This window comes from Rhagoletis zephyria, unplaced genomic scaffold, assembly GCF_001687245.7.
Source record: "Rhagoletis zephyria isolate East Lansing unplaced genomic scaffold, Rhagoletis_zephyria_1.1 Rzeph_scaffold_00689, whole genome shotgun sequence".
In the NCBI taxonomy this organism is placed as follows: domain Eukaryota; kingdom Metazoa; phylum Arthropoda; class Insecta; order Diptera; family Tephritidae; genus Rhagoletis; species Rhagoletis zephyria.
Genome location: NW_016157773.1, coordinates 1 through 15162, shown reverse-complemented (window position 1 = coordinate 15162; position 15162 = coordinate 1). Strand labels below are relative to the sequence as shown.

The 15162-nt window shown below is 36.8% G+C and overlaps 1 protein-coding gene across 1 annotated transcript; it reads right to left on the bottom strand.

Moving 5' to 3' along the window:
* Positions 1-1706: 1706 nt before the first annotated feature.
* On the bottom strand, positions 1707-4763 carry LOC108361049 (developmental protein eyes absent-like; the record flags this gene model as incomplete). Its single annotated transcript, XM_017613580.1, has 3 exons — positions 1707-1899; positions 2456-2700; positions 2771-4763. Coding segments are annotated over 3 exons (2420 nt in total), but the record flags the coding sequence as incomplete, so codon positions are not given.
* Positions 4764-15162: the final 10399 nt, after the last annotated feature.

Genomic DNA, 15162 nt, shown 5'->3' with positions numbered 1-15162 from the left:
CATAAATATGTACACATAAAAATCTGTGAAAATTTGTAACCGAAAAGTATTCAAAACTCTGATTAAAATGAACTAACATAAATAAGAATACATATTTTTTTATTTCATACTTAAGGGGATTTAAATAGGGATTTAGGAGGCAAATGGGGATTTTTTGGGTATAACTGAAGCTCGATATGGGGATGAGCTACAAAAAAAAAATATGGCAACACTGTTGCCGCCACAAAGTAGCTGCACTGCCAAATGCGGTTTCTATACCTTTGTTAATATTATTTTATATAATTTATTATTTATATTCAATACATAGTTATTCAAAACAAAACTAACGGTTTAAATGACCAGTTTACTTGCTAAAATCAGGAAATTTCTAGTGCAACTCGCACAAAATCTATTTTTTATTAAGGTATAACTTTTTGAGCGGTCAGACCTAAAGCTTGGGATTTTTAGACATTTATTTGTAGGTTCTGAGAAATAAAATGACAGGTATTAAACAAATGTGTCAGTTACCAAATGCGAGAAAAAGGGCTGCTTACAACTGTAACTGAATTTCGCGTATTTTATAAAAAAAAAAAACGTGAATTTTCTTGTGGTAGTCGTTGGGCGGTACTTATTTAACATTTATGGGTATAAAATATACTTCTTCAAAATATAAAATATAATTCTTCAGAAGAAGAATCCTAGGTTAAAGGACAATGTGCTACTTATGATTGCCAAAAAATCTTCTTGAAAACACGCCTGATCAGTGCGTAATTTTTGTACTTAATATTGGTTTTTCGTTGAGCACAACCAATCAAGGGCAAAAAATTCATAAGCCCTGGTGTAATATTTTGTGTTTGTGTATTTGGGTCTGTGTAAGAAATACTCACCTTTAAAAATTATTTTACTGTTCAGTACTGGATAGTCCTTGCTGATATAAATGCGAAAGGTTTGTTTGTTACGCTTTCACGCTTTAACTACTCAACCGATCTTAATGAAATTTTGCACACTGGTGTCATTTAACCCAACTTATATCGATTGGACAAAGGGGCACGGCGCCTCCCATACAAACGGAATTTTTCGTACCTTACCTCCGAAAGTATTTGTGGTAGAGTATTGCAGTTTGTAATTTTTTTTTCACAATAATTTTTATTAAAAACGGCCCAAGTTTAATAAAATTGTTGAATATATTTGTTATAAGGCCATAAATAACAAAAATAAAATTATTAAATGTAAGTAAAAGTTTTTTTTTTTTGCAATCCAATAATCAATTGTTGATTTTGTTTTATTATTATTCTTTAGAATATTTCGGTAAGCCTAATACAAATTAAAGAGAACGAACGTGGCATATGTACATTTTGTACATGTTTTTGTTTTTAGTTTTTTTTTTTTTTAATTTAAGCAGCAAAGACAATTTTTAGTTTTTTTTGTGTTTTTAATATTTTAGTGTTATACATTTTTTACTTAACTTATTTGATTATAGATTCATTTATTTTAACTAAATATAGTGATTAAGAAGTCTTTTAATTTTTAGGTGCGTACATTTGCTTAGCTACAACGATATTTAATTTACATGCAAGAGATTTTTTCTTATAACTGTATTTATGTATGTATGCGTTTTTTTTTCGTTAATTAACTCAATAATTATTTAATATTATAATTGTCATTATTTAACTTACTTCTTATTAATTTTTTACAGTGTAAATGTCGCGCAATATATCCACCTGCAGCAGCGCGCCTTTCATAAGAAACCCATATCGAGCGCTGTGTAAAGTGCGCGTATATCACTATGCGACGAAATGCGCCAGAAGGGGAAGTTGTACGTCTTCGCTGCATTCTCCTCCTCGGTGCCATCGCCTATGACTACGTAGGTGCCTTTGCGACCAAATCGTGTCATAATGCGTTCAAAGCAGGTGTCATGGCCTGGAAGAAAGGGAAAGGAGGAATTTTATAAAAAATTTGATTTTATTTCTTATTTTCGTACATTTCAATTATTTTCATTAATTTTTAATTTGATTATTTTTNTTTGGTTTACTTATTTTTTTTTTTGTTATATTTAAATTTTATTTTATTTTAAATTATTGGATTTTACTTATTTTGTTTTATTTTATTTGACTTGATTCGATTTTACTTTATCTTATTTTATTTTATTTCACTTTATTTTAATTTATTTATTTTAAATTATTATATTTTATTTTATTTGACTTGGTTTGATTTGACTTCATTGTTTTGGTTTTCTTTATTTTATTTTAAATTATTTAATTTAATTTAATTCAATTTAATTTAATTTTATTGTTTTTTTTTTGTTTTATTTGATTTGATTTTATTTTATTATTTTGATCTTTCTTTATTTAGTCTTATTTTCTTTTAACTAATTTCTTTTTAACTCCCATTTCAGCACATTTGGTTTAACTATCACATTTCAGTTCCATCTCAGCTCGTTTCATTTCATTTCGCTTTCTTTTACTTTCCCACTCACCAATCTTGTGCGCGCTGTAGATATTCTCGATGGAGAATATACCGCCGAGCCCGAAGAGCAGCACTTTAGCCAATGCGGGCGCCAACTGCGTCTGCGTCACGAGCACATTCACACAATTCTCGCGCTGCGCGATCATATTCAGACACTTCGTAGCCAGTGAAGCCCAGTTGTCGGTAGCCATTTCAATGTCCGAGCGTATTTGCAGCCAGGCGTCACGCTTTTCAGGACCCAGCAAGCCACCAACGCTGAAAAAATAACAAAAGCAAATGAATTTTTTTCGATCTTTCACAAATACATACAAGACAGTTTACTCACTTCCCTCTGTAGGTGTTGTAGATCTCCTTGATTTTGCGATATCTGAACGCCAGCTTGCGCATCCAGTCGACACCGCCACGTACGCCAGTTGGCAGGCAAAGATTTGGCGGCGCGCCGGGTGGCGCACCCGAATGGAAACCGTCCGTCGCAAAGTTGTAATTGCTCAAATCCTGACCATTATCATCGGAGGACACATCATCGATGTGCACCTGATCGCATTCCTCAATTTCGTTGAAGAAAAAATGCGTATCGGCCATGTTGAAGACCATCTCTTCCATGCGGAATGCGATCGTCAGCAGCGTGCTTTGGTCTTTGGTGTAGCGATTGGCGAAGGAACCGGAGAGTAGCGTATGGAAAATGATGATCGTCTCATCCAGATCCCAGATAAAGACGCGTTCAGGCGGCTTAGCCGCATCACTGTTTGGTGTGTCCGAAGTGGTGCTGCGCGTTGGACTCGGCTGCTGATGACGTCGTCCGCGTGAGCGCCCACTTTTGCTGGTAGGCGTACTTTTGGTGTGTGCCGTTGCCGCCGCCGTGTTGGAATTAGAGTTCAGCGCCGCGGCATTGGCATTCGGTGAGATCGGCAGCGGCGAGTGTGGTGAGTGTGTGGCGTGCAGCACAGGCGTGGTCGAGTGCGTATCGGTGGGACTTTCCGACAAATTGGAGGCGCCCACATGGAAGCCGTGGCTAGCCGCACTCGAACTGGGCGAACTTACAGCCGCATACGGCGAGTAGCTGGCCGGGTTGTAATAATTGCCATACTGATCGTTGTAGTAGCTGCCGTAGTCCTGCTGCGCGGCTGCTGCGGCTGCTGTACCAAATTGCGCAAAGTTGTTGTAGCCATAGGCGGTTGGATACAGTTGCGAGGAGTTGTTATTGCCGGTGGCTGTCGCATACGACGACGTTAGGTATGGTGAACTGGGCTCGATTTTAGTGGCAGCACGCGCTGCTGCAGTGGTGTATGGCGTGCCATAGGTGGAGTAGAATGGCGGCGTGTACTGCTGCATGCTATTGTAATAGTTGTAGTAATCGTGTTTGCTGGTGTCGTAAGCAGCCGCTGCGGCTGCTGCTGCAGCTGATGAATTCACCGCCGCCATGGCCGCGCTGGAAGAGGAGTTTGCTCCAATGCCTGCGACGCTGCTCTCCATGCCGCTCAGACTTCCGACGCCAACCGAAGAGCAACCATAGATTGAACTGTTGCCCGGTGTACTTCCATTGCCGCTGATGGCACCACTACCATCCAAGCGCTGTGTAGCGCTGTTTCCGCCCATAGATGATTGGCTCTCAATACCACTGTTGTTGGCATTCACACTGGATGCAACGCCACCACCACCGCTGTTATTCAGCCCAGGACTGCGATTCTCCGACTTCACCGATGCCAAATGTGGCTCCGCTGGGAGCCAATGAGGCATACCTGTGCTGGCCGCGCCACCCACCCCCACACCAATACCACCACCTAGCTCCGCATGAGAATGTCGGCCTGCGCTCGAAGCACTCGCATTACTTAGGCCTGCTGGCCCATCGACGCCGCTCGAGGTGCCGTCGGTTGTCGCATGGGGATGCTGATATGTGGAAAAACTGCTGCCGGGCGATTGGCTGAATGGCGCAGTTGCGGCGGCACTAAGCGAAGTGTAGGCGCTTAACCCCGACGAAAGGCTGCAGCTGGAATTCAAGTTGGGCGGCGTATTATAATGACTGCTAAGTGATGCCAGTGAAGTGATTGTTGGCTGCAGTGGCTGCGACTGTGGCGGCAACGTTAGCGGGCTGCATTGACCAGACGTTGCGGAAGTGACCGCAGTAGCTGTGCCCAGTGGCGATTGTGAGTGAGGCAGGGAGTGAGGATGAAGTTGTGAGGAGTGGTGTTGCTGCTGTTGCGACTGATGTTGCTGTTGTTGCTGCTGCTGCTGATGTTGAGGCGTTTGAGCGGTGGTTTGAGAGCAAAGGCTGGAAGAGAAAGTAATTGAGCCGATCAGATTGGTGCCGAAATGTTTTTCTTGAGAAATAAATACTTTTTACATATTAAATAAAATAAATTATAATTTTTTTCTGAAAAAGTTCTAAAAGTTTGTTTAAAAAACACTTCTTGCAAAGGCAGAAATCGAAAAATGATTTGAGAATATACAACATTAGTGTCCGGACCGTCAATGTGCAAGGCGCCTCTGCACCGGAAGAACTTAAACTCGATTCGAAAAGAACCGAAAAACAGTTTCGGAAGAACTGAAACTTGATACCCAAAGGACCGAAACTCGATTCCAAAAGAACCGCAAAACGGTTACAGAAGAACAGTTCCAAAAAAACCGCAAATTGCATCCGGAAGAACCCAAACTCGACTCCAAAAGCACCGAAAAACGGTTCTGCAATAACCAAAACTCGATTCCAAAAGAACCCAGAAACAGCTTCGGAAGAACTGAAACCTAAAGGATACCTAAAGGACCGAAACTCGATTCCAAAAGAACGGTTACAGAAGAACCGAAGGTCGATTCCAAAAGAACCGAAAAATGATTCCGGAAAAACCGATACTCGATTCCAAAAGCACCGAAAACGGTTCCGCAAGAACCAAAACTCGATTTCGAAACTCCGGAAAAAAATGTATTGTTTTGGCATAAAATATCGAAAAAATCATGTTTTTAAATAGAAACATTACTTTGGTTTAAATGAAACCTTAACGTGGAAAACGCTTAGGTAAATTTAATTTCGTTTATTTTATCTTTATAAAAGTTTGACTACACAAATACATATCCACTAAGTAAGAAATTAATGTAATATATTTCTTTTATATATATATATAAAAAGAAATTGAATTTTTGTAAAAACTCTTTGAAATATTTTGTCAGACTATTTCGATTGGGCCAATTTCCGTTGCCAACTTTTTGAGAACCGGAGCCTATCCAAATTCCTGGTTCTCTTTGGATTCGGACTTAACAGGACCGGTTCTTTAAATAATCGGCACCGCGCATCACTTCTGCCTATGTGAGGCTTTTACTGCCCAGCCAGTCCTATCCAACTATTTACTAGAGATGCAAGATCGAAATAAAAAATAAATCGACTTTTGAATCGATTCGAATCGAAATAAAAATAAACGATGCACGAAGGAATCGTCAAAAAAAAAAAAATCGATCTCCCAAGAGTATGTATGCAATCAAATGACGCCTTTGACTACATTTTTATATAAAATCAAACCACAGCGATCTGACCAAACTTTTATTGAAAGTAATTTTTGAAACATACATGTATTGTTCATAACAGTTTCAATATCTAGATTTATTTGAAAAAAGTGTAAGATTAGTTTTTTCTATATAAAGGCAACGATATGCTTAATGCTGAACATAGTCATTAATTTTATTTTTTTTTTTCATTTAATGACTTGTAAAAACTGAACGTTAGCCCTATTGAAGAAAACTGTTAAGTTTTTTCGAAATTTTGTTTGTCTTTCTTTTTTTTTTTTTGATCACAAATCGAAAAAAATTGTGTTTTTTTCAAAATTGGCCACTATTTTAGGAAGTGTATTAGGCAATGGAGCTTTTTTATATTTTTTTGTTTTCGCTGGCTCTATATTTCACATCTTAATTACCCTTTTAAGAAAAAATTTCTATAAGACTGCATACCGGTGATCGGACGTCTACCACATTGTGGACCACTTTTTGAAGCATCCACCACATCTACCACACAAGGTCCGAAATCTACCACATATTCGCATTTTTGAGTAGTTATAATTTAGCGCCACATGATTTTCTTAATTTTTTAATTTTAAGAGCAAAAATTGTCCAACACTAAACACTATGTGGTAACAAGTAGGGACACGATATGTAACCGAAAGTATCGATATAATACTCATTTAAAGTATCGCTGTAAATACATTATTACATTTCGGAATTTGGAAAATTAATTTTAAATATTACCACAAAAAGAAATAGTTTTGCCCGATTCCCAGAGTTTTGACGTTTTCATTTTATTTTCTAATACTTTGTCATATAAATGTATCATTATTCACATTAACTTTGTAATGTTCATTTACGATTCGATACGATACAGGGGTTCTGGTACTACATTCCAAAAAATATCGTTTGAAAACTTTCGAGTAAAAAGTATCGGTATCGAATGGCAAATATATCGATATGGTATCATATCGTATCGAAATTCGTGTCCCTAATAACAAGAATGATAGTATACAAGGTTTCGCATTCCCGGCGGCGATGAGATTTCTCAAATTAAAGTGAATAAAGCCGAATGGGAGGAGAACAAAAACTGTCAAACAGTGAATTTTCTCAATATTAAATTTTTTGTTGGGAAACGTGATTTCATTGTGTTAAATTGCAAAATATATGATTTATAAAAAGAACTAATAAAGAAAATGTAAAAAATCGGCGATTTTTGTGAAAGTATTAGCACATTACAGTGCATCAAAAGTTTTCTCAACGCGTTGTTGACTTTTACTGGAGGATTGTGAAAATTGGCAAACCATAAATTGAAAGTTTTTTCTAGAGACTCGAATTAAAAAATATCAGTTAAACTGGAACCTTTCAGATTATTTTTTTAATTTTTGTAAAAAATTTGGTCCGAAACCTGAGATCTACCACATTTTTTCTAAATCTAGCACATTTTTTTCCAGAATCTACCACACAGAATTTTTATTAGGTCCGATCACTGCTGCATACATGCTAAAATTTTTTTCTACAATGAGTAAATAAGGCGATAACATTTTTTATAAAAATTTGCAAAATGTTTGGCAAACTAGTAGCTCCATATGCATTAATTGAGGAAAAATCAAATGTCATCTCTCGAATTTTTTGAATCGATTCACGGCTCGAATCGGATTTAATCGATTTAAAAACGGCATCTCTACTACCTACCCACATTGAAGTAAATTATTTTTCTCAGCTTCATTAGCATTTAAATGAAATTAATCATAAAAAAAAATCGATTAGCCAAGGCTTATATTCTACATCCTGATAACTTATCCTATTCCACATGCAAATACATATGTATATGTATATTTCATTGTTGATTTCAATCCAGATAAACTACAAAATACAAAATCGAAGTTAATTTGAACTAAAATCCCACTCTTCTAAATGAGCTAATAAATTCAAAATTATTACCAACAATTCTCCGAACTGCTAGTGGAGTGGCACTGAACTATGAGAAAAAAACAGGCAACAGGCAGTAAGAAAGAACAATAAATGAAAATAAATAAAACTCATAAAGGTTAAAACTCAGAGAAATACAAAAAAAAAAATAAAAAATTTACAAAAAAGAATAAAAGTAACCAAACGTTGGAAATGTCACCAATGACGGCGACCAAAATGAGCAATAAAAAATCAATAATTCCTCGGACAAACATAAAAATCAACATAAACGTTAACAACAAGAACAATAACAACGAAGCACGAAGCAAAAGGCTAAAATAGTAACAACAAAATTTGTAGTCATGCGTAGGATAAGTAAGAAAAAAGAAAAACTAAACGAAACTGAAAGCTGAAAAGGAAATTAAAAATAAACACTTGAAAATCACTGTAAAACAGTAAAGTCAAGTGTCCTATTGTTAGGCGTAGCAACAATAAACGGAAATTCATATGTAAATACGCACATGTGGCTACCTACCCTACAGGAAAGATGAGAACAATTGTCCACAAATTACAACCAAAAGCATATTTGTTTTGTAACCAGACCAAAAATAGTATTAAAACCAGGGCTGCAACCCGCACCAAAAATCGATGCGGTTCGGTTCAGTGGGTCGAGCCACTTAAAAAAAACTTGTACCTGTACAAGAACCGGTTCATGAGTATCTCTGAACCGCGGTTCGGTTCGGTTCGAATGGTTAAATTTTTTAAATACTTATACCCAAGTTTATCTATACATATAATTAAATTTCAACATTTTGTTAAAATTTTGTCTGTCTGTCTGTTTGTACGCGCATCACTCGAAAACTAATGTATGGAATTGCATGCAGTTTTCACCGGTCCATTGCTAGAGGTCTAACTTAAAATATAGAAAGAAAGAAAAATTAGGGAGTAGCCACCTCTTTGAAAATTGTAGTTTAAGTAAATTGACCAGATAACATAAATATTGCAATATGGTTGCCAAGAGAAAAATGTTTAAAAAGGCTTACGGCCGCAAATACTTTTGTTGAAGGTTGCCACCGGTTTGAAAATTTCAATTCAATTTAATTTAAAAGATATATTGAATATTGCATTATGGGTATCAAACTGGAGAGGTTTAGAAAAGTTTGCTGTAGAAAAATTTTTTGTGGAGGGTTGTCGCCTGTTTGAAAAATTTGTGTTAAATTAAATTGATAAAATAAATAAACTTTTAAGGCGCAGTGAAGTACGCCGGGTATTTGCTAGATTGTAATAAAAATGGTTCAAGTTTAATGGTGAGTAGAGCAATTAAATGATAAAGGCTCCATTTGACCATTGGTCACAGTCCAGGGCACGAAATGTTAAATGTAAATAGGACTTTGCGGGCTTTTGGTCGAAATGAGTCACTGGTTATAAGAATTTAAATCGATTTAGTATATTGAGTATTCTTTACGGTTATTGACTCGGTTTTTCCAAACCGGTTTTCACTGTTTTTTTTTTTTTTTTTGATATCTATGGGCGGTTTTTTTTTATCTTAATTTTTCGAGAATCGAATAAACCGGGTTTATATCGAATAAACCGGGTTTTTTTTTTTATCGAACAAGCCGATTTTTTTTTNTTTCCAGGATGGAAACCCCTAAATAGTTTTAAGATTATATCCCAGGTTATTTGAATGCTTGGCGCTTAAACGCTTTCTACGTGTTTCGCCGCGCTTCTGCAATTCAGGTTTGCTACTGAATGTTGCACCACAAATGGAGAGATCACACTTTTACTCCAACTCAAAGTGGCAGAAGTACACTCGGAGGTTTGCCATTTGTCTGCCGAGGAGCGACCACTATTTCAAAAATCTTTTTTTGAAGTGGCAGTAGGTCAGCGATGGGCAGAAGGCTATTACCTGCGCGCGCCTATATAAAATTTATAGAAAGCTTTAAAGAGCTTTGGCCGCGGGCAAGGCAGTGCCCATCACCGCAGTAGGTACATCTAAGCACGGCAGGAAGAGCAGTACTCAAAACCGAAAAAGTCAGAAAAATTCAATAAATTATTTAAAAAAAAAATTAAAATAAAAAAACGAGACTTTTTCACTGATTTTTATTTTGTTTTACTTTGAACTTTTCTTTCTTTGCTCTTTTCTGAATAAAATCTAAATTAACCGTTACTAGTTTAATTGTAATTAATGTTATGACTTCATACCAATCTAAGCATTTTCACTGAATAAAAACTATTTAAAATAAAACTTGTTTTTTTTTGTTTAATTCCCAAATAGGGAACCAGTTTTTTTTTTAAATCGCAATTTTTCAAATAACTCGAAAAGTGGTTTTGGAAAAAAGGCGAATAATCGTAGTACTCTCACTGCCGATTTCACGAAAGCAATTTAAGTGAAAAATTACTTCTTTCTGTCAATTTTCATATTAAATTCAAATAGAAAATAATTTTTCACTTAAATTGCTTTCGTGAAACTGGCCATTAATCTAACCCAATGTCCTACAGGGTATGTATCTACATACGTGGTTTGTACTCGTATGCATGCGTAGGCGCGTACTTCGAATGCGGTGAAGTGTCTCGAGGAGCGAATGCTTTGGGAACCAACGGTTACAGTGCAGAGAGTTTTAGGAAAAGTGTACCGCGTGCAATGAAACTACGTGCACAAATATGTATGTGCAGAAATACATACATACATATGTACGTACATAAATATAAGGACGTTAACAAGCGAAGCAGCTGAAACTAAAGCAATAAACTTAAAATAGTACGAGTCCTAATCATCTGCTCTGGAGACACATTTAGCGACGCACTTGACTTGATCATTCATTATCCGTTTAGCTGATTTCCATATGTACAGCAAATGTTTCAGCAATTTTTTCATAGATTTTATTTTGTATCTTTTTGCTTTTTCTACGGCGCGCGGCGTTTGACGTTAAAACGAATTTATCTCCTATTTTTTGCCTATTATGATTTTTTTTCTTAAACAACTATTGATAGCGGTTATTAATCAATGTGACAGTAATATGCGAAAATAACTTGTGCGAGTGAGCGTATTAATTCGACCGTAAATACAACAATAATAATAATAATTACAATTTTGAACAAGAGTTCATGTTGAATACCCAGCAACGCGTGTTGGAATTCGAAGCGCCAATTTTATTTATTCTTATGCCGAATTTCCACTAGGTATTAAAATTATAAAAAATTGGAGGTATTAAAAAAAATGCCACGTGGAAATGAATTTAATGACTATTTTTTTAACGTAATGACAAAAACTTTTTTTTTAATGCCCAAGTTTGTCATTACAATTTTTGACTTTTAATGCCTACTGGAGGTCCAGCGTTAGATGCGAGACCACTATTAGTCCAACACTTATGTATGTAAGTATGTATAATCAAAGTCTGCAACTATAAAGCTAGATTCACATCTACTGTTCTCTTCACCCTTCTTTTTTGCCAATTATTGAGAGTCATGACAAGCCCCAAATAGTTTCATAAACCAACAACTGTTCACCCGCGGATTAGTTCTGTGCTAAGGAGTGTTTAGAATCGGAGGCCAGTCGACAAAAGGAGTCCTTTCTCACTCCTATTACAATGAACAACTTTTGCTGCGCTTAATAGCAGATGGATACAAGATAATTGCGTATACGAACGATGTTGCAGTACTGATTCAGGGTAAGTTTACTCCGACCATATGCAATAGGATGGATCGAAAAATCAATTCTTCCATTCTAATTCTAATACTTAGTGCGAAAAATCTGCGTAACATGATCACATTAAATTGTGTTAAAACCGTTTCCTCCGAAGCTTCAGAAAAAAATCTGACATTGCATCAAAATCCGAGTCCTGGTCGTGAGGCTTTTAACATATCGACAGCTGACTGTTCGAAAACGCCCTATCTCAGACAACTTTTCAAGAACACCCTATCTAGGAAATCTTTTCAAGAATGCCCCATTTCAGAATTTGGTTGAAAAAAGCCCCATTTCAGAATTTCTCAGCTGCTGATTCAAAAACGACCTTTCTCAACTTATTCTCGATATATCTTCAGTTGAGATAGGGCGTTTTTGAACCAAATTCTAAGGCAGCGCGTTCTTCAAAAGTCTTCTGAGACAGGGCGTTTTCAAACCGGCTGCCGCGATAGGTCTATATTCCACTCAGCCGTCGATATGCTATAAACTTTTAAGCTGATGGTTTCAAACTTGAGCCTCCCCAAAAGAAGAGATTTACTTCAAGAGATATCTGAATGAGAAGTTCCAGCATTATAGAATTATTCAGCTCATATGGGTGCTTAGGCAAAGGGATATTCAGAATAACTGCAACGCGGACAAACTATCAAACTAAAGTATAACCACAGACAACCTTTCAGGAGAGGATAGGTTGGGTATACTAGTGGCCACCTTTAAAGAGTATATAGTACATATGTACATATGTACGTAGGAGACCACACAGCTCAAGTGGTCAATGAACGCTGGAACATACTTTTATTTTGTGAAAACTATCAGGGTTCCCTGCCCTTCCTTTAATAGAATAATGCACTCTTATGTTTAAACAGAAAGGAATGTCTCTCCGTATAAGTACTCTTACGGGTCACTGTCTAATTGGTTACACGCGATTAGAATAGGGGTGGGCGTATCGGATTAGTTACAAGAAAAAATAAGAAGGAAATGGGCAAGATAGATGTACCTCTCTCCGGCTTAAAATAAAGGAAAATAATACAAACACCTTTCTTGCAAAGCCTTATATAAATAAGAGCATGAACATGAAAATCAGGGACTGCAGTGGCAACCAAGTTGCCCTTCAAAAATTGTCCGAGAATGTAAGTGGCTGCAAGGTGGAACGATCTTGAACTTTTGTGGGCGCCATGACACTGTGGTCTTCAAGGCAACGAACTGGCCGATGAATTGGCGAACTGCGGTTCTTTGGAGCGTCCAATTGGATGGTATGAATTTTAGGGTCAAGTAGTGCATAACATTTTCTCTGTACTGTCTGCATATCGATAGACTTAGCTGGTACATTTTTGGACGAGCTAAATTCGCTTTCCCTCACAAAACTACTAAGTTTGCAGATGAGCAATCCTTCCATTCCTCTAACTAGGACTTATGTGCAATGGGCAGTATTACCAACCGGCCATCCACACACCATGCCAGTCTTACAGTAGATACATGTCTTCTTCATGTTTGCAATCCTCTATCTTCTATATATATATGTATATAAAACAACAGCCGTTTTCGTTGTTCGGAGTTAACTCAAAAACTACTGCATAGACTTCAGTCAAATGTTCAGAGGTTATACCTTGCATATATGGTCCTATTATAGGCTACCAGAAAACTTGGTAGGTGGCGCTGGGGTCGAGTTATTTATGAAAATCGTGTTTATGAACCGATTTCTTTTAAATTCAAAATTAAAGCTACCAGCATGATGACAAACACGTTTACCAAAAATAGACCCGCTAGGTGGCGCGGGAGTCGAGTTATTTATAAAAGTCGTATTTATGAACCGATTTATTTCAAGTTCAAAAGGTATAGTTTCCACATAATAAAAATACGTTTATCAAAAACGGAGCCGCTAGTATATAAATAAAATACTGAATTTCGATAAAAAAGGTTCTTAACTAAGTATTCACAATTGTAAGTATTCGATATTCTAAATGAACCAAAAGTAATTACTTAGTAAGGGTTTCCCACAAAATATTTTTGACACTCAACCAGACTTCCCTACGAAAATTAAAAAATAAATGTCTTCAATAAATTTAAAATGCCTATCGAATAACACCTCAGTAAATTAATCAACGTTTCTATGTTAGCCGGTTATACATATTAACATTTTTATTTAGATAATTACACACAAGCACACAAACATAACCAAATGAAGCCAACCAATTTTCCCACTCATATTACTGACACTCTGGGGACATTTATGGAATTTCCGAACATATTCTACAAATATCTCACTGTTACAACACCTAGATATGCATCAAATTACAACAAAGGCAATATGGCATCAACAAAAATATGATCGACCAGCAGCACGACAATGAACTTCATTTATCACCAAGCAATTATGAATAAGTACATATNATCCGGTATCCGGTTATCCGGCCAAATCTCTATCCGTCACATCTCTAGTAAATACCATAGCCTGCACCACAGAGGAAGTTAATCAAATGAATGTGAAGCAATTTTTGAGTACCAACATTTTCCCATGCTGCTGGCGGTGTAGACGTGAATGGCCAAGAGTCGCACCTCAGCATCTCCGCTCCNTTGCGCACGAGACAATCGCCAGAGAGCGTAAAGGGTGAGGGAGTAAATACCAAAGCCTGCACCACAGAGGAAGTTAATCAAATGAATGTGAAGCAATTTTTGAGTACCAACATTTTCCCATGCTGCTGGCGGTGTAGACGTGAATGGCCAAGAGTCGCACCTCAGCATCTCCGCTCCACTGCAACAACCGCTTCCAACAGGCGGACCATCAACGAATGGAGCAAAAATGCATTCATAATAAATAAATTATACAAATACAAATTGTATCCATGTGGATATGTAACTATGTAACTATGTACATATTNCACTGCAACAACCGCTTCCAACAGGCGGACCATCAACGAATGGAGCAAAATTTCATTCATAATAAATAAATTATACAAATACAAATTGTATCCATGTGGATATGTAACTATGTAACTATGTATGTGCCTTTGCTCTGCCAACCACACGCCACAGCATGCAGGTGTCAAATTCCATTGTAAAAATGTCACAAGACATTTTTTGGGAGTCCCATTTCCATGTCACAGTACAATGTTCTAAAACTAATGATGCTGCTTTTCTCTCTCTCTCCCTCTCAATGAGTATGAAATTTCTTATTTTGAAAAATTATAACAAATTTCCCTACATATACATATATATTTTTTTTTAAGTAAGAACTCTTTTTTTGTTGGTTGTTGTAGTTATGTGGATTTTTTTTGCGCCTACAGAAGTGTGTTGATGAATTGCAATGTGGCGCGTCAATCAGACGTATTTATGTAAGTAAATATGGCAAGCCATAATGAATATGAACACGTGCCTACAAAAATAACAAAAAGTCTCATACAACTAATTGCTTAAGTATGGCGCTACCAAACCTAGAAAATAAAATTTAGAATTGATTATGAAAGTTTCGTGAGTTCATTCAACGGAAGGATAGTTTCACACACAAAAATGAAAGGAACTGGGATTCCTGCAACGCAGATACCGAGCGTCCTGGGTCCGCCTGTAGTAAGCTCACCGCAGGTATCTTGCTGAGGGTCAATAACAGCACACCCTTCTAAAGACAGTGCTGATTTACCGGTCGTCAAGTA